General features: G+C 39.8%; 1 protein-coding gene across 7 annotated transcripts in view; it reads right to left on the minus strand.

Annotated features, from left to right (window-relative positions):
• Positions 1-14,763, minus strand: part of arhgap12b (Rho GTPase activating protein 12b) — a 199,258-nt gene extending 184,495 nt beyond the window's left edge. For 4 of the 7 annotated variants that reach the window (XM_043690602.1, XM_043690601.1, XM_043690600.1 and 1 more), the window contains exon 1: positions 6,921-7,726. In XM_043690602.1, the coding sequence (XP_043546537.1) occupies positions 6,921-7,652 (732 nt within the window). In that variant the 5' untranslated portion in view covers positions 7,653-7,726. Of the gene's footprint in view, positions 1-6,920; positions 7,727-8,422; positions 8,441-14,548 lie in introns of those variants that run through there. The other 3 variants (XM_043690597.1, XM_043690598.1, XM_043690603.1) reach the window with 3 other exon arrangements.
• Between the last annotated feature and the right edge of the window lie 10,032 nt (positions 14,764-24,795).

Below are 24,795 nucleotides of genomic sequence, written 5' to 3' on the forward strand. Positions count from 1 at the left end.
GTACAACTGATTCCTGTTTGTAAGTATTAGCAGATCAGTGTATTGAGATGGATTTAGTTAGCAATGCCAGATGGAGTAACTATTTTTGTCACGCATCAATTCCACTACTATAACCTTGTAAGAAAGCAGCACGGATTTATTGTTAGCCAATATTTATCTCTATAGAAATAAAACAGCCAAGCATTAATCTGTAACCTTCAGTATTTCACTGCAGAATGTTTTACTGTACACTTCCATGGGTCCTCCTGAATATACACAAAAAATAATGATGTAGCAGTCTATAACAGAAATACTTAAGATTCTGATACTTTTAAGCCATGAGATATTTAATATGCAACATACATCCTAGCTGGGATAGCAAAAGAGTAGTCTACATGGTCATCTGTTTCTGAAAAAGTAATAAAAGGATGATAATGAAGTTATAAACAAAACAAAATTGCCACTATGATTACTATGGTAGAAGCCTTACACTGAAAAATGCAGTTTGCAGCTTGTTTCTTAGTTGTACGCTTGCATTGATAGTATCGATGTAAGGTCACAACGCAAAACGTTGGCAGGATTCATTGTTTCATTGATTCATTCTTTACATTTGAGTTTATTTTGCGGACGTAGACACAAATTAGTTGATTCTGAACTGTCCTTGCCAGCCACTCAGTTCAAGGATAATTAGAGCTGGCCAACAAATGCCTTGCCAATTCCCAAACTGTGAAAAAATTTTAAAAATTCAATATTCATAACCTTTCGTAAGCTAACAATGGGAATACAATTCCAGTCTCACAGCAATTGTTAAACTTCTTTATTTCCATCATTTGTTCTGACTGTAAAACTGGCAACATATATGTTTGACATTGTAAAAAGTACCTAGGCATTTCACAAAAGCATAATCGGACAAATTAAACAAAGCCAAATAGTGAAATAGTTGGACAGATGACCAAAGCTTCAGTGCTTTAAGTGGCATCTGAAAAAGAAAAGGAGATGCAAAAATATTTAAGGAGGAAATTCAAGCTTAGAGTCTGGACAACTGGAAGTATTGATATTAGCTACCTGACAAAGGAGCAGTGCTCTGAAAGCTTGTACTTCCAAATAAACTGTTGGACTATAACCTGGTGTTGTGCGAATTCTAACTATGAACGGTTAAACAGCCGTGGGTCGAATTATAATCAAATCTACACTAATAGTGCTTAACAGAATGAAGATGGTGGGGGGGGGGTCGCTTCAGGATTTAATGGGACAAAGGTACAAGCTACTGAAGAGTGATCAGATGTATCAGAACAACGGAGGACGAAAAGGAATACAGAAATTTAGAAAATAACTAAGTGAAAAATTATGTCAGTAACCTTCAAAAGACTCAGGTTTGCATTGTGCCATATGCAGCAAAATTAAGTTTAACTAGAAAATCAAACAAAATCATGAAACATTGTGATTCTTCAAATATGCAATGACTAAAGAACATGTGAGTCACAAACATAAATAAGAAAACCTTCAAAGTTATAATATGAAAACAATCCAGAGAAGAAACATCTTCAAGCATGTAGGGGCAAGAGGCCAGAACTGAAAGCATTTTCCAAGTCTGTAAAATTGATTTATGCTGTAGTTTTCAAACTTTTTAAAAAAATTACAAGCAGATACTTGCCTGGTGTAACTCAGATAGATATGCCTTAAGTATAGGGTCACAGTGTTTAGTTAGAATACACGCATTTTCTTCTAATGAACTATAAACAGCAACACCATTTTCTATTACATTAATCTTTAGTCTAAAAGATAACAAATGTAACAAGATAGTTAAAAGAAAGTATTTCAGGGAATTTTATATAGCAAGTCCAAATTTGAACTGAACTACCCTAACTCATACAACAAGTATTTTAAGTACAAATGTTGGAATACAGTTTTACACTCCTCCAGTAACTCATGTGAGCCTTCCCAAAGAACCATAAAAATGACACAGCACAGGGAAGATCCAAGATGGCGGTGACCCAGCAAGTCTGAGTCTATAGTGCTTCTCACAAGACTTGGGCAAAGTGGGCCACCCACCTCTACCACACTTACCAAATCATTTAAAATAGTTTTTATTTAATGTAATTACTTGCTCAGTACTAAATTTAAAACAGTCTAGTGTCCTGTAAAAATGACTAGGGGGAAAGGAGCCCGCAGTTCTCAGCAGGCCGGAGCCCCTCCCCCACCCTCCCCAGCTGCAGCAGGGGCGTTCGCAGCCACCCCGGGGGACTTACCTAAGGTAGCAAGCCTCGTGGAAATAATCTTCAAACTTGACGCGAAGATAGACGCCTTCATCGAAGAGTCCCAGAGCAGATCAAATTCACTCTCGGCCGCGCTACAAAAGCACGACCAAGACATCAAGGAAATCGAGCACCAAGTCGGAGGCGCAGAGCTAAAGGCTGCAACCTCCGAGACTATAGCAGAATCGGCCATGGATCGGGTCCGGACTCTCGAACAGAAAGTCCGGACCTTAGAGAATCACATCGACGACCTCGACTATTCGTTTGCTGGGCCTTCCCGAACGGGAAGAGGAAGGCCAGCTTGCAGTGTTCCTCGAGCAGTGACTTCCACAGCTGTTAAACCTGGAGGCTGGATCAGGCCAGGTAAGGGTGGAATGGGCCTACCGGGTTGCAGTGCGCGGGCCTGGCTCAAACCAGTGCCCCTGCCCGGTCCTGTTCCGGCTGCAGAGCTACAAGGAGATGCTCATGCTCTTGGAATCTTCCAGAAATCTTGGGAAAGATCCCCGAGCCATGATTGATAAAGCATCCAAGATTATGTTATTCCAGGACTTTTCCCCAGCTTTGGTCCGAAAGAGGAAGGCGTTTGATGAAGCGAAGAAGCATTTAAGGGACTTAAACATTCAGTACTCCTTGTGCTACCCAGCTACGCTACGCTTCAGCCATGAAGGGTCCATGTACAACCTTGGATCGCCAGAGAAGGCCAAGGAATTTTTAGACTCTCTTAAATAAATTGTAAGAGTTCATTAAGATGTTGCTTTACTGAAGACATTTTTAAACATGAAACAACTGAAGCTACTATGAACTTTACCTGAATACTAAGTTTTCTACCTTTTCAACTAAGCACCTTTAGTAAGTTGTTCCATATTAAACTTGCATATTCTTTCCTTTAATTGATGGGGAAAGGCTTTTTTTTAATATAAATTAGACTTTTAAAACTGGTCTATATCTGTCAAACAACATACCACAATGGCAGATTGGCCAATCTATTTCTCAAAATGGAGAAAATCTTTATTTTTGTTAATGTGGCGATTGATTTAAAAGAGAAAACATTACAGTAAATGAAACGTAAATGCAATTTTAAAGTTCAGAGAACAAACAGTTCATCATGAACAAACAAAACCAAGTCACAGTTTAGCTTTCAGTCCATGATGTTCCATTTGCCAGATCTTTGAACACAGTTTATACATATAATTCTTAACCTCAGCTAGAAGTGCTATATGAGATGAGTGTAGTGTAAACAACTCCCCACAAGGAATATAGGATAAGTCAAATTCTAATGGCTAGCTTGAGACTAACAAAGCCCGAGCCTGCTCTGAGCAGTCACAATGAAAGATTTTGAAGAGAAAGTAAATATCAACTCAAGGAAAAATATATTGAAAAATGTCAAGAAGTCGATTTATGTAGTGGATATCAAATATCTCATCACACCATTCACTATCAATGACCTGGAATTATTTTTCATTATTCCAGCAGAAAAAGCTTCAATTGTTAAGGAATTAATTCCAAAAGATGAAATATTACTGTGATGCATGTAAATAATCCAATGTTCTTGCATAAAAAAGTCAAGCTTTCAATATTTATTTATTTATATTTACACTTTATAAGCATTTACCTTAATGCCAACAAATTATGAATTCAAAATCAAAAGAACTGCAGACACTATAAATCAGAAACAGAAGCTGCTGAAAAAGCTCCGCAAGTCTGGCAGCATCTATGAAGAGAAATCAAAGTTAACGTTTTGGGTCCAGTGACCCTTCCTCAAACCATAGATTCAGTCTGTGGTTATTTGTAGGAGATAACGCAAGTCCCCAGATAATGCTCATCACCTGGATGCAATTGATATTCAATTAACGCACTGTCTCTGGGGCTTGTACTAAAATTTGAAAGATAATATTCTCTCAAAACAATGTTAGGGTGTTTAAGTCCACTGTATGAACATCTAGCCGTATTACCTTGCTGGTTATCATTTTAGTGAGATTTGAAAAATAGGCAGATATGTGCAGCAAAACTCAGGACAATGATAAATATATATTTTTGATTGGTTTCCCACTAGTTTTACTAAAATTCATTCATCAGATTCAGGCTTCGCTTTTTCACCAGCATTTATTCTCCAATACCAGTTGTTCTCGAAAAAGCGGTGGTGATCTTCCTTCATGAACCACAGCAATCCATCTGGTATACGTACACCACAATGATGTTCGGACAAATTTTCAGGATTTTGAGCTAATAACATTTTAAAAAGTGATATAGTTACAAATCAGGATGGTGAGTGACTTGGATGGGGAACTTGGAGGTGATGCTATTCCCATATATCTATTGCCTTGCCCTCCTAGAAGGTAATGACCTTGGGTTTGAATAGTGTTATCTAAAGAGCCCTGGTGAATTTTTGTTGTGTCGTTTGTAGATGGCACACAATGCTGCAATTAAGCGTTGATGGTGAATGATGTAAACATTCATGGATGTGGTGCCAATCAGTTGGACCACATTTGCCTGAATGGTGTCAAGCTTGAATATTGATGGAGTTGCATTCATCCAGGCAAGTGAGGATGAAGGAGGAGAAAGTGAGAACTGCAGATCAGAGTTGAGAGTATGGTGCTGGAAAAGCACAGAAGGTCAGGCAGCATCCAAGGAGCAGGAGAATCTATGTTTCAGGCAGAAACCCTTCATCAAGTGAGGATGAATGCAACTCCATTACAATTCTGATCCTGTGTCTGGTAAATGATAGATAGACTTTGAAGAGTCAGAAGCAAACTCCTCACTGCAAGATTCCTAGCTTCCAACCTCCTCTCGTAGCCACAGTATTTATATGGCTACCCCAGTCAGTGACTGGTCAGTTGTAACCACTGGGATGTTAATCATGGGGTAAATATGTAACTTTTAAAAATTGCACAGTCAGATTACTCTGTATTATTGTAGCAGACCTTTTGTTTTGCCTACAATTTCTCTCTTTTAGTCCCATCTTTCTTCCCCTGTCCATTTTGCTTTTTGCACATAATGGCGCAGAATTAAAAGAATCTAACTTACACTTCCTAACTTGGTGTCTGTAAACAATCAACATTGTCCAGTCTAATTAAGGAGGCATAGAGTTTGTATGCACACCTCACACAAGTACCAGATGCCCTGTCAAGGAGCTGTACTGATTTTGATTCCTAATAATCACATATTCCAGTACAATAACAAAGTCTGTAGGCAAATGTAAATGCAATGCATTACTGCTATTTCCACAAAATCCAGACCATTATATTCTCTATGCCCAGTAAAACTGCAAATTATGAAGGAAAAATGTAAACACTTAATTAAAAATCCATTTACTTTTCTTACTTTAGAAGAACTATGCAATCAGTGCATGATCAGATCTATTTCAGGAAGGACAACTGGGATATTTTACAGTTTGTACATTCTAATATGCATTTCTTTACAATGAAACAATCCAATCACCCAGTGAGGATATCGATGCATGACATCACTGTATGATAGCTCCAGTCCCAGGAAAAATTTAAAGAATACTGTGCATGGCCAAGATCACAGCTATGCAAAGAAAAACTAACCACAGAATACAAGAACCAAATATAGAAAATCCCAATAGTCCATTTCATTAAAATGAAATTTGTCTTATTCACAGTGAAAGAGCAGAAAATGTAGCATTTGATGCACAAACACCAGCAGCTTCGTAAAAGCACACAATGAAAAGGAACTTGACTTATTTTGTGACTACAAATGAGATACACCCTCTAATTTTCCTTCAGTATGCTAAGAGTTTCTGCAGCATCTGCTTAAAAAATATCCCAAATTGCAAACTGACACATATGGATTAGGCTTGTACTTATTCATCATTCAGTTACTCTGCAGCTCAATAAAATTCAATATGGTCAAGCTGGCCTGATAATCAATTTAAAGAAAAGATCTTCAAATGCTGATAGACATATGCACCATAATTTTCTTCTCAAAATTTAAGTAAACCATTAATATCTTCAACTAATCTACATAATCAAACAAGGAATTTAGCATTTCACAGGAATAGTATTTGACAAAATCACTAACGGTTTGTCATAATAAAAATGACTGGATTACCAATATAACAAAATATACTCTTTTTCAACATTATGAATGTAAGCTGTCAGTTATGGCTCTTAAAGGGTATCTCAAAGTACAGTTCAGGATGTATTCTTGCAACCCAGTAACTATGTATCAACATCAGAATATGTTCAGTCATTGCTGGTGAAACAGGTTCAATCACTTAATACTTTGATCAACAATGTTTCGGCAAACTGCATGTATTTTTTACTATTGTTATTCTGCAAGCAAATACATTATTTCAGGAAACTTAAAATAATTTCACTTCTAATTTTCAGAAATTGTAATTGAAATTGACTTGATATTTAGCAAATTAGGAAATTGCAAAGTAGAGTTACTATGGCAATTGCTGCCATGGTTATAGCAGACAATGCAGTATGAAAAGATCATTATTACCAATATGTAACTTCCCATCAAAAAAATCACTTTTCTCCCCTCCAAAAGAGTCATGTGGTTTAAAAAAATCAACTTGATGGAAGACTAATAACTAAAAATCAAATTGGTAAAGGTGCAAGTCTTCGTGAAAATATGAATTTGAAACAACACATTTTTACTCAGTTTGTAATAAAGAGCAAAATTATCATAATCCATGTGACAATGTGCAATTCATACCTGAAACTGTTCTGTGGAACTGCTACTATGCTCGTCTCCAGATTCAGAGTCTTGACGGTGCCTTTCTGAATTCTCTGGAGCCCAGTCATATGAAGGTTCATGAACCAAATTTTTTATTTTCTCTACATCCGGGGTTTCAAAATCTTGTGATTGACCTGAAATTCGGTTAAGATTTATATCTCTTAAATACTGTGATGTACTCTCTCCAAACCCTTTACTATGGTCACTAGCTTTGGCACTACTTTGGACTCCAGAAGACAAGTGGCTTCTCCCTTGAACACAAGCCTGGTTCTGTGTTTGACTTGTGCTTTGGTTTTTCATCTGGTTTTGTATAGAAGTCTGAGCCTGCAATTGTCCCATAGAAGATTTGAAAGAACTGGAGTAATCAAGTGGTTTGGAAAGATTTTCAGTGGATACCTGCAGTAGTTTGGCATCTGCACTTAAACTAGCAGATTTGATTTTAACAGAAACAGGGACTTGTTTCACTGGTGGCATCAATGCCTTCCGAGGTAGTTCTTTAACATACTGCGCTGGAAGGTAAAAAGGCTTCGAGCCATCTTCCTTCTTAACCTGCCACCAATCATTATTTGTCTTCTTCAACAGAATATATTTTTCACCTTGCTTTATTGCAATCTTTCGATCTTTTGTCTCATACTCATAATCATACTCCACTTCGATATAGATCTGTCCTGGAATGATAGATATATCCAGTTTTCCGTCCTGTTCAGCCATCTCAAAATTAATTATTGTTCACTTTTTGAAGCTGGCACTAATCCACATGATGTGTTTTCAAAGTTGTGCTAAAGCTGAAGGGAAAAAAGACACATTAAGTACTGTTTGTTTATCCTCAGTATACTGAAGGTTATCAATTGATTGTAGCTCCATGACTGCTATTATTATCTCAGAGTTCAAGGCTCCAAAATTTCAGCTGGCAATCCAATGGTTGTCATCACTGAAAGATTGGGAAGCCCTGACATTAAAACCCAATGCAACTGTGTGTCAGTTTTCTCATGTAATCTTAAAATTATTGCTCTGGTCAGAACTGAATAAAATCTCTTACCAAATCACAATCATTTTACAACAAATTATTTTTAAAACAAGTTTTCACTCCATGATATTTAACTTGTACTATATATGTTGCAACTTAAACACTAAGACAGACCTAGAGAAGATGTGAATGAATACAGTTTAGATAATATCGTGCAAAAAAAAGTGATAAAAGCTTATCATTAAGCTGTTAATAACAAACAGCAACAAAAAGGAAAACACAAAAGATGAATTCAAGAAAACTATTCAATGAAACTACAAATCAGGGTTTAGATTTTCAGGTACGATGGTAATATTTACAATCCAGCAGATTGAACATTTCTCAAACATAACACAAAACACTATGTTAAAAATACAGGAGTCTTGTGCTGTGTAACACTGATATCTCTACTTTCAGTCAATCTGATTTTGACTATTCATGCTTGAATTGTGAATTATGTATAGTGGTAACTTACTTTGGTAGTTCAAGGACTTGTCATGCATATGTGTTCATTATTCTTCTTTGGGACAATTATGGTTCTCAAAAGCCACAATGTCTAACTGGACTGAAAGTAAGTACAGCTTTAAACAACCAATATTTACTTGTAATTTACTAAAAGCACAAGAAAGATATAAGCTTTAAACTCTGACCTTTTATCTATGCATTCACAGTGAAGTGTGGTAAAGTCTGCTTGATGTAATATTTTCATGTACAATATATACTAGTTGATCTTAAGTGGGTTGCTTCGTGAACAGGACTTTATTTGATCTTTATTAAAATATGATTTCACTTTTTCAAGGTGTGTTCATGGCATTTTTAAGCTCAAGTTTTGTTATCAGTTTCATAATTTTACAAAAATTATAAAGTCATCATTATATGTTAACTAGTTCTGATATTCTGGAATTCAGAAGAAGTCATAATCTAACTGAAAATGTTAATTCTGTTTCTACACAGATCTACCCCAGTCACGTCGAGTTTCTCCAGCATTTTCTGATTTCATTTACAACAGACTGGTTTTAATTCTGTTTGGAAGTATACATGGATGTACTAGGGCAGACCAGTAATATTGTACAGGTATTGAGGCTAGAGTGTCTTTTGATTATTTAATTGGAGGTACAGCCAATTCTAGGCACTTTAGAATGCTTTGTGAGCACAGAACGGGTTGGAGAAGCATGGTGGAAAGATTCAGCAGCCTTCCATCTCTGAAATTTCATGAAAGATCTTCTCAAAGATTGCAGTTATGCTTTAACTGCCAAATATATGTCAATTAATGTATACTTGCAGCATGAGGTACAAACAGAAGCATTTTGAGCATAATGGACAGAACTTAAAAGCCCTCCCTGAGAAGGGTTTGATGGTAAAGAAGCATTTAATTAACTGGAAACCACTAATTCAGATCCACCTCATCCTTTCATCAGTGGTACTCACCAAGCAATCAACAATGGTTTCATGGCCATCATTAGACTTTTAATTCCAGATTTTTATCAGATTCAAATTTCACCATCTTCCTCGGCGTGATTTGAACTCAGGTTCCCAGAACATTATTCTGGATAGACACATATATGGACCCTCCTCCTCCGATGAGTTTATTTTTAAACTAACCTCCATCATTTTTGATTGAATATGGAAGAACTGTAGTGCTTAGATCTGACCCTTTGGTCATGGAATTGCTTGAATCCTATCAATTGCTACTTGTGCTGTTTGACACTCAAGTGGTCCCGTGTTGTAGCTTCAGAGTGATATCTCATTTTTAGATACGCCTGGTGCTGCTCCTGGCACACCCTCCTGCATTGACCAAGATTGATTCCCTGCTTTGATAGCAATGGTAGATTGGGGGATAAGCTGGGCCATGAGGATGGAGAATCGGGAATATAATTCTACTGCTGCTCATGATCCAAAGTTATTTGATCTGTTTGAAATCTACTGCATTTAGCACAATGGTAGTGCCTAGTGCCACAAAATATAGTGGAAAATATCTTCAACACGTAAATGGGACTTTTCTCCACAAGGACCATGCACTGATCACTGATATCAACGCTGTCAGGACAGTCTACGGCAGGCAGATTGATGAAGGTGAGGTCAAGTATGTTTCTCCCTCTTGCTGGTTTCTTCACGACTTGCTGCAGACCCAGTCTAGATACTATGCCCTTTGTGGTTCAATCAGCACAGTCACCAATGGTGCTAATGAACCACTCCTGGTGAAGGACATCTGATAACTCCCAGAGTACATTCTACACCTTGCCACCTTCAGTGCTCCTCCTTGTCACTTTCAATGCCACCTCCTCTTGACTGTATATCACTGTGCAAGTATTTCTACTGGACATGTCCTGCCAGTTGGACAGAACACCTAGTTTAATGGTCTGCTCCTGCAGCCACAGTAATGAAGATCGAGACTGACATATTCTTTAGGATCAAGGAAATCAAGGGTTTTAGGGAGTAAACAGAAAAGTGACTTTGTGATTAAGATCAGAGCAGCCATGACGTTTTGGTATGATGCAGCAGATTCAATGGCCACATGGACTACTTCTATTTCTTACAGCTGAATAACATTCTCCTACAGTTTAGATAATTAACTTCAAAAAAGTCACAACTATCTTCATGTGAGTCCCACTGGCAGAATTCCTATTTCATTTTTTACTTGGGTTCCTTCATGTCAAATTCAGCAAAAAGCTACTTTGATGTCAAAGACAGTCAGTCCATTTCACCTCACCTCTGGACACTGCTTGATTGAAGATGGTCATGAATTCTGCACACAGAATCAAACTAGTGTTGCTGAACAGATGAATGAGAATTGCCTGATAGCACTGTCAACTACACCTTCCATCAGCCATAATTGATTGGAATGAATTTGTCCTACATTTTGTGGATATGCCTTACCTGGCAATTTCCACAGTCAGTAGATGCTAGCATTATTGCAGTTTGAAACAGCTCGGCTAGAATTTCAACTACTTCTGGAGGACACCAGAGCTGCAGCACCATAGCTGCGACACTATCAGGTGACTCTGTAATATCAAAAAATATCACACGGAGTTGAATGAACTGGCTGAAGACTAGCATATGTGATGATTGAGGGGGTTAACAGGAGTTCAAGATAGATTATTCACTCAACGATTCTAGCTGAAGGTGGTTGAAAATGTTTCAGGCTTGTCTACTGTATTCTCACACTGAACTACTGACTGTGGATTAATACAACTCTGCTGATGCTGATCACCACTCCACCTCATGGATTCCTAGCTAAACAAAATTTAACACTGAACTTTATTAGGACACACAATTGCAAGATTGGCCAAAAAAAAGTTTAAGGACAAAAGTGAAGTGGACAGAAGAGAAGATGTGAAGAAGGAATTCCTGCATTTAAAGCTTATGTAGTCAAATAATACAACCAATGTTGCAGCTTTTAAAATTGAGCATGCATGATACTTGGACTAAAGAAGCATAGATATCTGGGAAGTTTATGGTGGTGGGGGACTAGATTGCCAAACGACTGAAAATATGGAAATTTAAAATAAAGATAATGACCGTTTAATCACAGGTCAGCCTACTTCACCAATTGGTGCAAATTAGGATGCAGATGCAGAGTTTTGGACGACCTCATTGTTATGGATGATAGAATGTGGGAGGCAGGGCAAGATGGGTTAGAATAGTTAAGTATGGAGTAACAAAGGTATGATGAAGGTTTCACAAGACCTGAGGCAGGACAGATACTTACCAGAAAGGTGAAATACTAACAGTGCAGCTACCTGGCTGAAACTTCATCTTGTTTGAGTTAAATATGAAAATTAGGTTGCAAAGTCAATTCAGCCTCCAGGACAGGAATGGAATTGGTGGTGAGAGCAAAGAGTGTGCAGCATGGACTGAAGACAAGAAATTGGAATAGGATAAGGATAGATCCTTGGGAGAGAACAGAGGCAATGATGTGGGAACAGCAAATGAAGATATTGATGGTGATTCCATAGCTATTATTAGACAGATATAAATGGAACTAAGAAAGTTTAATTCCACTCAGCTCAATGACAGAGTGACATGGTCAACTGTATCAAAGGCTGGAGGCAGGTCAACCAGGCAGGTAAGTGGAGTTGGAAAGAAAGGAGATTGGTTAGATCAACACCTAGCCAGTATGCTGGGTGAGAATAAGGAGGCCAGCAAGATAGCGCTGAGGATGAGGGGGCTTGGGTCGCTGCCATGATAGGATTGATACAACATTTTAAAAATGCCAAGTTAGGCACATTGATAAATTTCTGCCTAACCTCAGATGCAGTCAAGTCTGGAATGCCAACAGAAGAATAAGACCATCTGAAGGGTCGAGGCACGGACTGGGAAAAGCACAGCACCTGAAGGAGCAGAAATGAAAGGAAGTCTAATGACAGATGAGAAGAGATCTAGAATAGGCAAAGAGAATAAAAAGATTGAAAGACAAAGGAAACAACGATGTAGAAAAGGAAGCATTGGGTTCACAACTGGGTCATTGTGCAAATGATCATTGGGAAAGCTTCTGTTATGTCAGCTGGTTATGTATCATTAATTAGCTTGCATACAGCAGCAACAAATATGGAATGCAGAGGCGACAATAGCAGTCAAAAGTCAGTCATAACTTCTGCAGTGGGATGGAATCAGCAGGGAGTACTGATGAACCCTTGTTAAAATTTGGTGTACCAAAGAATGAAGAAGCTATCTGGGCTAGAGCATCACAGAATGCAGAGCAATTCCTGTTGGAATGAGGATCCAGAGATGTTTGGACCAGTTAAAGTGTAAAGATAACAGCAAGGTTAGAGGCCACCACATGATCTGGCACTAACAGTGAAATGCATTTGCCAGTTCAGCGTGGTATATTGCTGGGTAGTAACCAAGCTTTAGCTAAAGCTGACAAACCAGAATAGTCCAAACACGAACACCGAAGAGACAGAGACCCTCCATCAAAGCAGCATTATTACAGAATCCCAGCAGGGAAACAGGCCATTCAGTCCAACAAGTCCACACCAATGTTCCAAAGAGCATCACACCCAGACTCACCACCCACCCTACCCCTGTAACTCTGCATTTCCCATGGCTAATTCACCTAACCCTCACATCCCTGGACACAACGGGCATTTTTAGCCTGCATATCTTTGGACTGTGAGAGGAAACTGGAGGAAACCCATGCAGACACAGGGAGAATGTGCAAACTCCACACAGATAGTTGCCCAACACTGGAATCGAACCCAGGTCCCTGGCACTGTGAGGCAGCAGTGATAACCACTGAACCACCATGCCGCGAATTTGCTGGGCCAAATGGTCCCCTTCTGTGCTGTAATAATTCCGTGCTGCTGGAAGGAATTCAGTGGGAACCTGTGGCTGGGGAAAGGGAAATAGCAATTGAAACAGCAATTACTTTAACCTTAGAGCTAATTGTCTGCTATTACAATCAAGGGAACTTACAGTGGAACACAATTTTGCAGAAAAAAGGCCAAGTGTGGCAGAGATTGGGCAAGGATTAAAGTGCACAGTGAGGAGGAGCTCCCTAGCAAGCTAACTACATTGGAGGCATCTTGGGAAAAAAATGACAAACTTGCAATTTAAAAAATTGTGTAGCTGGTCATGTAATAACTTGTCAACCAGTTCATTCCTGATCAGTAAAACATTCCCAGTTGTTTTAATAAGGCAAGGCTTTTATAAATCAATATGTAAACTATAGGCAACGTACATAACTTATAACTCATTTTAGCACTACATTAAACTAGCAATTACAATTTTCAGGAGAGCAATAACTTCTTTCGCAAATAAATATAATTGTAGACAATGCAGATGAACAAAGAAAAATCCTGTGGCTCCAGAAATGAAATAACAACTAGGCAAAGGGGAAAGTGATCATTCTGTATATATACTGAGAAAATCTACTGATTCCTTTCCCCAGTCTTCAACCATATCGGTCAATATAAAACAAATACATGTTGCGGAGGGGGGAAGAAAGGAGTGGAGGCATGCATTTGAATGTTGTGCGGGGAAATGGCTGTGTGGATTAAGCAGGGATTGCGTGGGGACAGTAGGGCTGTACGACGGGGGCGATGTGGCGGTTGTGTGTCACGTTTGGGGTGAGTATGGGTGATTGCGAAGATAACTGGGCTACGCAGGGGTTGTGTGCTGATCTACGAGTAGGTAAGAGGATAATGCTGTTGTGTGGGCAGGAGGTTAGGGACTGGGTGGCGTTAAGTGTTTTAAGAGGGTTAGGGGCTGCACGGGGCGGGGGTTCGCGGACAAGGGGCGATGGGTGTGCAGTGAGGGGGTTCTACAGAGTCGCTGTGTTTGAAGGGTCAGGACGCTACGCCTGTCACGGTGCGGGTGATTTCCCTGTGATTTACTGTGTCTAATCTGTAAAGGGTAAGGGCGGCCACTGAGTAAATCTGAGGTTTCCTTGTGGTTGCTGTTTCCTCCTTCGTTTTAACCGAGGCCCCGGCCCCGGCCTCCCCCACCTACATATTGCTCACCCCACGGCGAAGAGGAACGCGATCGTCTCGTATTTGCGAACGTATCCGCAGCAAACAGCGAGACCGGAGAAACTTTTCGCTACGAATGCACTTCACGCTCCAAACTTTGACAAATAAATAAAGAAAAATCCACCACGCACCTGCTTCGGACGATGAGCACAACAGCCGGGGAGAGACACAGGCGATAGGGGAACGTTAAACTTCCTGGAGATCTTATTTAATGTCTGTAAACTGAAGTCTCTCTTACAGATCTGATTCTTTTTGTCAATATATGTCATGATACTAATCCCACTCCCTCCCCCTCCCACTCCCTGCAGTCGAACAAACCAGATTTCGCCTCGTTTCCACCCGGCGCACGTGCGCGATCCCGCCGGGCATCTCCAACTATCCGCGCGCACGTTCGCGCTCCCGCCACGCCTAACCGTCCAACTCCTTTCCTCGCGCCCTCCCACCTGACTTTGCCCCACCCCCTTACATGGCTTCTTTTCCTCGCGCCACCCCCCTCCCCCGCTTAATGGGAAGTGATGCGTGCGCACGGTCAGGCCGGTCGTCGAGTAGTGACCCGTTTCCACCTGTCATAGGTAGTGTGTGGATAGTTGTTGGCGGAGGCTGTCTCTCGCCTGAAAGGTAAAGCTTATTATGGCGAGGGATAGTGAGCCGCTCCCGCCCTCCTTATGCCTCCCGCTCAGAAAAATACAACCTTTAGCTCGTGTTGGCGTTGCGGGGTGCATGCTGGTGAAGCAACGGAGACGACTATCGTGAACCGAAAGGGGCTCATCAAAACTTTTGTGAAGACTTTGGAATTGACGGGGTTCGATTCCCATGGCGTTACTCCAGCGAGTTGTGACAGCGTAGAAGGGAGTCAAGGGCTATGGAGGCATGTAAGTTAAGTTAACATCACAACCTGGTTAGCCACGATGATGCCGAATAGCAGAAAGGCTGGATGGGCAAAATGGTTTTCTCCTCTTGCTAAATTAGTTTCCTTCCACACACACCCGCAGAATTTCACTCCGTAACAGGCATAGTGGGTCAACGTACAAAATATGAGGTGCAGCGGCTCACCACCAGTTTCCCAAGCGCAGTAGGGCTGGGTACGAAATGCGAGCCAACCAGCAACACTGGTGCCCCACAAGTGAATAAAAAGAAATAAACTTTAAGGTCTCAGGATTAACGTCTAAATTGGAACTGGAGAGAGCGGGTTATCTTCTAAACCAGCTGTATCTGGACTTGTATAAGAAACAGGATCCTTCAAGTTTAATATATATCAAGATGTTGATGTTTAAACTGATCTTTTGAAGGAGGTCACGCTATTTATGTTTATATTCAACCATCCACAGAAATCGATGAATTTCAGAAACATTTGATATGCAGATGTAGTCATTTGTGCTCGGTTCAAAGGTAGGTCGTTTGCTCTGTCTGCTTATATTTGAGGAAATACGGAATGGCTAAGAATACTGATCAGTGCACAGTTTCAAAACTGAATCCTGGAAGTTTTAAATGATCTAAGTTTTAAATGGGTGGCTCAGTGGTTAGCACTGCTGCCTCACAGCACCAGGGTCCCACGTTTGATTCCAGCTTCTGGCAACTGTCTGTGTAGCGTTTGCACATTCTCCCTGTGTCTGCGTGGGTTTCCTCCGGGTGCTCCGGCTTCCTCCCACGGACCAAAGATGTGCAGGTCAGGTGAATTGGCTGTGTTAGGTACATTAGTCAGAGGAAAATGGGTCTGGGTGGGTTACTCTTTGGAGAGTCGGTGTGGACTAGTTGGGCCAAAGGGCCTGTTTTCACACTGTAGGGAATCCCATCTAATTTAATCTATTTTGTTAAAATTCTGTGCTTTATAGAATTATAATGTTTTGAGACTTTCACTTTACATTTGGGGAAAATGAAGGTGATCATGAAACCTGTTCTGCAGTTTTCTGGTCAGTAAGTCTGATCAATGGAAGGTTTGTTTGGAGACAATGGCAGCAGTTTCTGAAATTATGATGAGTAGACTCTGAGAGAGTGATTTTATCAACAGTGTGCGGTTCCTGATGGCATCAACCAAAGTGTGCCCATTTCCTATGTCTTACCTTTTTTCCAGTACCCGTGCAATTAAAATTAAAATGAGATTCCAACTGTCAGCACTAGACAATTGCCCAGTCGTGCAGTGGGAGAAGCTTTTCCAAGGGTAAAAGTAAGCTGCCTCACATTTGAAACTTTCCAGCCAACTCCATTGTCACTCACAAGACTTATTTATTGATAGTGCAGAGATAGCCAAAATGCTTGTCAAACTCCCATTTGTAAATATTTCATGTTTCATATTAGGTTGATCTATCTCTGCCTCCTGCATCTCAAATGCCAATCGTTAGCCAATTTGATTCTTTCTACTTGATATCAAAAAATGGCTGAAGGTACGTGATACTGCAAAGTCTAAGGGCCCTCACAACATTTCCACTGTAGTCCTGAAGCCAAATTATTCCAATACAGCTACAACATGGCATGTTTGAGGAAATTTGCTCAATTATGTCCTACCACAAAAGCGGGACAAAATTCAACCTTGTCAATAACCACGCCATCAGTCTGCTCTCGGTCATCAGCAAAGTGATGTAAGGGTATGATTATGACGTGGTAGGCTTCACAGAGATGTGGTGGCAGGGATTTCAAGACTGGCAGTTAAACATCCAAGGATTTACAACTTATCAAAAACACAGGAAGGTGGGCAGAGGAGGGTGGGTTTACCTTCTTTAGTTAAGAATGAAATTAAATCTATAGCACTGAATGACATAGGGTCAGATGACATGGAGTCTGTGTGAGTGGAGTTGAGGAACCACCAAGGCAAAAAAAACCATAATGGGAGTTATATACACTCCTCCGAACAGTGGTCAGGATCAGGGGTGCAAGATGTCCTGGGAGATGGGGCATGTCGGAAAGGCAAGGTCATGGGGGACTTCAATATGCAGGTAGACTGGGTGAATAATGTTGCCAGTGGATCCAAAGAAAAGGAATTCATGGAATGCTTACAGGATGGCTTTTTGGAACAGCTTGAGATTCGGCCCACAAGGGAGCAGGCTAATCTGGACTTAGTGCTATGTAATGAGCCAGACTTTATAAAAGATGTTAAAGTAATGGAACACTTAGGAGGCAAGGATCATATTATGGTAAAGTTCAGTCTACAGTTTGAAAGAGAAAAGGTGAAATCAGATGTAATGGTGTTACAGTTAAAGGTAATTACATGGGCATGAGAGAGAAACTGACGACAATCGACTGGAAGCAGAGCCTAGGGGAAGACAGTAGAGCAACAATGGCAGGAGTTTTTGAGTGTAATTGAGGACGCAGTACAGAGGTTCATTTCAAAGAAAAGAAAGATTATCTGGGGGGGGGGGAATTAGACAGCCACTGCTGACTAAGTCAAGAAATATATCAAAGAAAAAGAGGGAGCCTATAAAGTGGCCAACAGCACTGGGAAATCAGAAGATTGGCAAGACTACAAAAACAAACAGAGTATAACAAAGAGAGAAATAAGGAAGGAGAGGATCAAATATAAGGTAGGCTAGCCAGTAATATTAGAAATGATCGTAAAAGTTTCTTTCAATACATAAGAAACAAACGAGAAATAAAAGTCGGCATTGGACCAGTCTAAATTGATGTAGAAGGCTAGTGCTGGGAGATAAGGAAATAGCTGAAGAACTTAAGTACTTTGTGTCAGTCTTCACAGTGGAAGACATGAGTAATATCCCAACAATTAAGAAGAGTCAGGGGGCAGAGTTGAGTTTGATAGCCATTACAAAAGAGAAAGTGCTAGAAAATCTAAAAGGTCTAAAAATTGATAAATCTCCTGGCCCTGATGGGCTACATCCTAGAGTTCTGAGGGAGGTGGCTGAGGAAATAGCGGAGGCTTTGGTTGTGATCTTGAAAATGTCCCTGGAGTCAGGGAAAGTCCCAGATGATTGGAAAATCGCTGTTGTAACCCCCTTATTCAAGAAAGGATCACAACAAAAGATGGAAAATTATAGGCCGATTACCCTAACCTCGGTTGTCGGTAAAATTCTAGAATCTATCGTTCAGTATGAGATTTCTAAGTTGCTGAAAATACAGAGTCAGATTAGAACAAGTCAGTATGGATTTAGTATGGGGAGGTCGTGCCTGACAAACCAGTTAGAATTCTTTTGAAGAGGTAACAAGTAGGATGTTATCTAGTGGATGTTATCTACCTAGACTTCCAAAAGGCCTTTAAGGTGCCTCACGGGAGGCTGCTGAGTAAGGTGAGGGCCCATGGTGTTCGAGGTGAGCTACTGGCATGGATTGAGGATTGGCTGCCTGACTGAGGCAGAGAGTTGGGATAAAAGGTCCTTTTTCAGAATGACAGCTGGTGACAAGTGGAGTCCCGCAGGGTTCAGTATTGAGGCCGCAGCTGTTCACTTTATATATTAATGATCTGGATGAAGGGACTGGGGGCATTCTGGTGAAGTTTGCTGCTGATATGAAGTTAGGTGGACAGGTAGGTATTACTGAGGAGATGGGGAGGCTGCAGAAAGATTTAGATAGTTTAGGAGAGTGGTCCAGGAAATGGCTGAAATTCAGTGTGAGCAAATGCAAGGTGTTGCACTTTGGAACAAAGAATACAGGCATGCACTATTTTCTAAACGGTGAGAAAATTAATAAAGCCGAAGTACAAAGGAATCTGGGAGTGCTAGTGCAGGATTCTTTTAAAGGTTAACTTGCAGGTTGAGTCCGTGATTAAGAAAGCGAATGTAATGTCATTTATCTCGAGTTAGAATATAAAAACACCAATGTGCTTCTGAGACTTGGACACAGTATTCTAAATGGGGCCTAACTAGAGCTTTATACTGTGTCCAATTTTGGGCCTTACACCTCAGGAAGGACATATTGGCACTGGAACGTATCCAGCACAAGTTCACATAGATAGTCACTGGAATGGAAGGCCAAACGTACAATGAACGGCTGAGGATCCTGGATTGTATTCATTAGAGTTTAGAAGGTTGAGGGGAGATCTAATTCAAACTTACAAGATAATGCATGGCTTAGAAAGGGTGGACACTGGGAAGTTGTTTCCATTAGGTAAGGAGGCTCGGACCCATGGGCACCAGGGATTCTATGAAGTAATATCCAGATATGTTCTTTTCCACCAACTGAGACAACAAGGTATTGGTAAAATCAATTTGGCTAACTATAGTGATGAAATATGGCTGGACTGTAGTGGAATCCCTGAGGTAATCAGATCCATATATACTGTTTTCCTTCACAGAACCCATTCACAATGTCAAGGACTGAGAATATACCCTGTTGTGATTTCAATCCATTAAATGTAGTGGATAAGTACAAGTACAGGATACTCTTTAGTGGCAGATTTGTTAGGGGGTGGTGTAATCAATAGTGAGGTATAGAAGTTTATAAAATCATGAGGGGTATAGAGCAGGTTAATGGTAGGTGTCTTTCCTCCTAAGATGGAGGATTTCAAGACTTGGGGGCACATTAAGGAAAGAGATTTAAAAAAGATATGAGAGGCAATTTTTTTAGAGGGTGGTTCACTTGTGGAATATGGTGGATGTGGGCATAATTACCATTTTAAAAAGGTGTTTCGGTCAATATGAATAGGAATGGTTTGCAGGGATATGGGCCAGGAGCAGGCAGGTGGGATTAATTTAGTTTGAGATTATATTCAGAATGATCAGTTGGACTGAAGACTCTTTCCATGCTGTAGGACTCTATGACTAAGTTCAGGAAATCCCTCTCTTGGAACTTTTACCCACTTTATTTTTAAATTCTGGTTGCATTTTAAAAAAATGTTGCTCTCTGTAAACCTACCTCTGTTTAATGTTAGGGGAGTTGAAATCCCCTGCTATCACTATCCTAATACTTTTACTTTTATCTGAAAATTGCCTAGATATTATCTGCTTTTCTATTTCGCAGCTTGGAAGTATGATATCAAAAGATCCCGAGTAAAATTGGAGTCAATGGAAAATCTCTGCATGGTTGGGTTCATACCCATACAAAGGAAGTTGGTTGTGACTATTGAAGATCGATCATCTGTTCTTTCAGGAGTTGTTCAGGGTGGTGTTCTAGGCCCAACTATAATCATCATGGGGATGTTCACTGACTATTACACATTGTTCAATACTGTTCACGACTCTGCAGTCCCTCTCTATGTAGCAAGACCTGGGCTTGTGTCTATAAATGGTAAGCAACATTTTGCATTATATCAGTTCCAGGTGATGACCATCTTCAACAAACTAAACCAGACTAGCCAAATAAACACACTGCCTGAAAAGGAAGATTAGAGGTTAGGAATTCTGCAGTGAGTCACCGACCTGTCTCTCTGCCATGTGTCCAATATCTAAAGTGTGCGAGTTAGGAATGTGATGGAATACTCTCCCTTTGTCTGGATGGATGTAAGGAGCTCAATACCAGGGAGGACAAAGGAGCCCTCCTAATAGATATAGTCTTCACCAGCACACAGTGGTAATAGTATATGTATATCATCTACAAGATGCACTGCAGCAACTTGGCTCAGTATCTCTGACAGTCACTTCAAACCTGTAACCTTTACCACCTGGAAGGAAAGGGCATGAGTGTACCAGCACCTTTAAGATCCTTTCCAAGACTGGCATAAAACTAAATTGATTTTCCTTCACTTTTGCTGAGTGAATTCCTTCATGAGTTGATTTTTTTTTTCTTGAAGGTAGAATGTAATTTTAAATGAGATGCAAGTGTATTTCAAGTATGAGGCTCAAGATGCTGCTATTTTGATCTCTTTCTCAACCTGCCATCAAGAAATCTGGATTCCCCATCCTGCCTAATTTAGCACCTTGCACGTTGTCTTTCCATTCTCTCCATTCCATGCTCACCCTATACCAAGTCTCCTAAGGTCCCTTAAAGATGTTGAAGTTAGCTCATTGAAAATGTTTTGCGTTGTAAACTGCCCATTTATTTCTAAGTTAAGAGTTGTGGTCATGATTAGCGAATGAACATTTCTACGTGGAAAAAAGTTAATGTCTTTCATGTAAAAGAGGGCATAGAAAGTCATTTTTGAGTTCAGATTACAAACTTCCCTACCAATCACCAATACCTCCGACAACAGCAGTTTTGTGTGGTCAGCAAAGAGCAAAGTCTGCTTGTCCCGTTATGGATTGGAGAAAAGGCATTACTGAGGATGGTGGATTTAAGAAACTCCAGAAAGTGCCTGAAGATTGTCAGTTGAAGTTGCTACTTAGCAAAATAGGGATACAGAAAACTATTGAAAGCTGAGAGCCAATGTGGATTGATTATAATAAGGACTGGAATTTCAGGGTAAGTCCAATATGTAACAAACATAAAAATGGAACATTCCTATCTGTAGTTTAAAGAATACGTTGCCTCCAGAAAGAAAATAATGCTCAGTCGATAAAAGTTGTAAAACGTGAAATCTTGGCCTTGTCACTCAGCTGTATACTGAAACATTTAATTTTTTTTTAAAGATTAAAAATCTGTATGATGACGTAACAGTTGACATTGGGAGATAGAACAAATGAACTTTTTTAGAATGTTGTGGATTGTCTCAACTGCTGAGGATCACAGAATTATTGCAGCGCAGGAGGAGGCTATTCAGCCCATTATGTCTGCAACATCTCTGAATATTCATTATGACTCAGTGCCATTCTCCTGTTTATCCTCATCATCCTATTGTTTCTAAAAGTAATCATCCAGTGCCTCTTGAATGCCTAAATTGAACCTGCCTACATATTTCAGTAAATTCTAGATTCAAAATGATTTGCTGTGTGAAAAAGTCTTTGCTCACATCTCAATTGCTTACTTTGCAAATTATCTCATTCATAACCATTTTGAGAGGGAACAGTTTCTCCTGCTCTACTGTGTCCACCTTCCTCATGATTTTGCAAACTTCTATCAAATCTCTTTACTGGGTTCTCCTCTCCAAGGAACAGTCCCAATTTCTCCAATCTATCTCCATAATTGAAATTTCTCAACACTGTAACGATTTCTGTAAACCTCATATTCACTCTGTGCAATGCATTAACCGTTTTCCTAAAACATTGTCCCCATACTATACACCATGCTCCAACTGATGTGTAACTAGTGTTTTATACAAGTTTACCACATCTGATACTGTATGCTTTATTAACTGCTCACTTTCCCTATCCTGTTGCCGTTCATGGTTTTCACAGTTGTCAAAATGTGAGCAGTTTTCATATCAGGTTATGAAATGTGGATGGATTGGTCTGGGAGTCTCAACCATGAGATGGAAACTCTTAACTGAAAGATTTATTTTTCAGTTTTGAAGCTACAAAGCAGCAACCAGACAGGGGGAAACAAAAGACAAACTGCATAACCATAATAACTTTGGGTTTGCACAAAATGATGAATGTCTGAGCTCTACTGAGCTTTTTCTTGTTTACTATGTAATTGTGAAGTTTTCTGTGGTGATTTTGATACTCTTCCAAATTTGCTTTCATATTACCTTTGAGGTTCGTACTAGCTGTTTTGTCACCCTTTGCTTTTTTTCTCTTGCCCATTTGTCAGATCTTTGCTTGCTCTTTTGTGCTTTTTCTTTTTAGTTTTATGTTGAATCTTACCTCCTCAGTTGTCAATAATTGTCTGTCTGTTTTTGAGTATAGAGTTGTCACCTTCAAGATATAAATTTGTGATCCATCACTTTAAATTCTTTTTAAGTATCAGTCACCGATTTTTATAACCTTTCATCCACTAACAGATTTGCTGAGTTTCCTGTGGATGGTCAGTCATAGTTCATTGAAGTCAACCTTGTTAAACCCCAAGATGTTTGGGAGCTGTTTTTCATATCTCCCTTTCAAGCATTGCATTGAAATTAATCACATTAGGATAATTATTATATTGTTGTGGTCAAAATGGTGACAATGACACAATAACAACTTCCATTTATAGATTGCTTGTAATCAGATATCCAATATCATTTCACGGAAGAAAAACCTGGAAATTATCAGAGACTTTATAGCAGTTCCATAATAGGTCAATGCTGTCACTAAGTAAGAAGTGTGTGGGCTCCATGACACAACAAAAATCTCAGTTCACACACTAGTGTATTACTAAGGGACTTGCTGTATTTTTGGAGGTGTCATCTTTCAGAAGCAATATTTATCCCTCAATCAAAATCACACAATAGTTTGGTTGTTATTGCATTGGTAGATGTTTGCTGCACACAAATTGGCAAGTGTTTGTTTCTTACTATACAACGATTACACTATGCTTAGTTAGTTGTATTGCACTCTGGGATGCCCTGTGATCATGAATGATGCTACATAAAAGTATGTCTTTTAGTTAAAGTAAAAGAGGTATGATTTAGGAGCCTTTTAAGGAGTGGAGTGGTAGAAAGTTAGGCAGAGTTAGGGAAATCATTCTAGAGATTGGGGCCAAAACAGTTGAAGATTTGATACCCAAGTGAAGAAAGTATTGCAAACGAGACAAATGTTGAAAGAGGGATAAACTGGAACATATAGCTAATTTTTTTTGCAGGTAAAGGAACAGGTGAGAATGTGAAGAGACTTGTAGATGAGCATAAAGATTTTAAATTCAATGGTGATGCTGGCATATGTCAAATCATGCAGGGTGTTCAGGTTGCCATGGGAACATGCATGGTGTAATTTAGAACTATGGATAGTCATGACAGAGGCTGTGATCTTGGTCTATAACTTAGCAGATGAGTCTCTGCACTCTTAGCTGCTTCTATTGAAGTTCACTGATTATCAACCTGCAAATTGATACAATGTATTTGAACATGTTACAATTGTACCTTCCTTGGTGATCAATTCCCGTATAGGAATTGAACCTGGAACTTCTGATTCAGAGGCTACCCACTGCACCACAAGATGGAGCAAGTATAGGATGGAAAAAGAGTGAAGTAGAACTTAATGAGAGGCTGTGATGAGCTACTGAATTAATTCAATACCATCTATCAGGAAACTTGAACATGAGTACTATTCCAGTTGTTGAGCCTTGAAGTGACAAGGACATCGACAAAGGTTTCAGCTACAGCAGGGCAGCAGAGAGAGAGAGACCTTTTCATGAAAATTTTTCATGCAAATTTATGGATGTTGCCACTAAGGGTAACAGTAGACAAGGAACAGGAGGGTCAGAAAGAAACTGCAAATCTAATCCAGGAGTGCTCGTGGGGTCAGGAGAAGAAGCCATTTCAACAGGTGGAGTTTGTGCATATTGGAACCAATTTAGTTTTTCCCATTTATTTTTGGGATGTGGGAACTGCTGCCTAATCTATATGTATTGCTAACAGAATGGTTTGCTAAACTGAAAGAACATTTCCATTTTCCATCTGGTCTAGATTGGAGTAAGGTTTAGGATAAACCTAAGTAGAAGTGAGAAGTTCTCATTCTTGTTAGTCTTGTGAACCAGTTAGATGTTT

Source organism: Chiloscyllium plagiosum, chromosome 5 (genome assembly GCF_004010195.1).
Source record: "Chiloscyllium plagiosum isolate BGI_BamShark_2017 chromosome 5, ASM401019v2, whole genome shotgun sequence".
Classification (NCBI taxonomy): Eukaryota; Metazoa; Chordata; class Chondrichthyes; order Orectolobiformes; family Hemiscylliidae; genus Chiloscyllium; species Chiloscyllium plagiosum.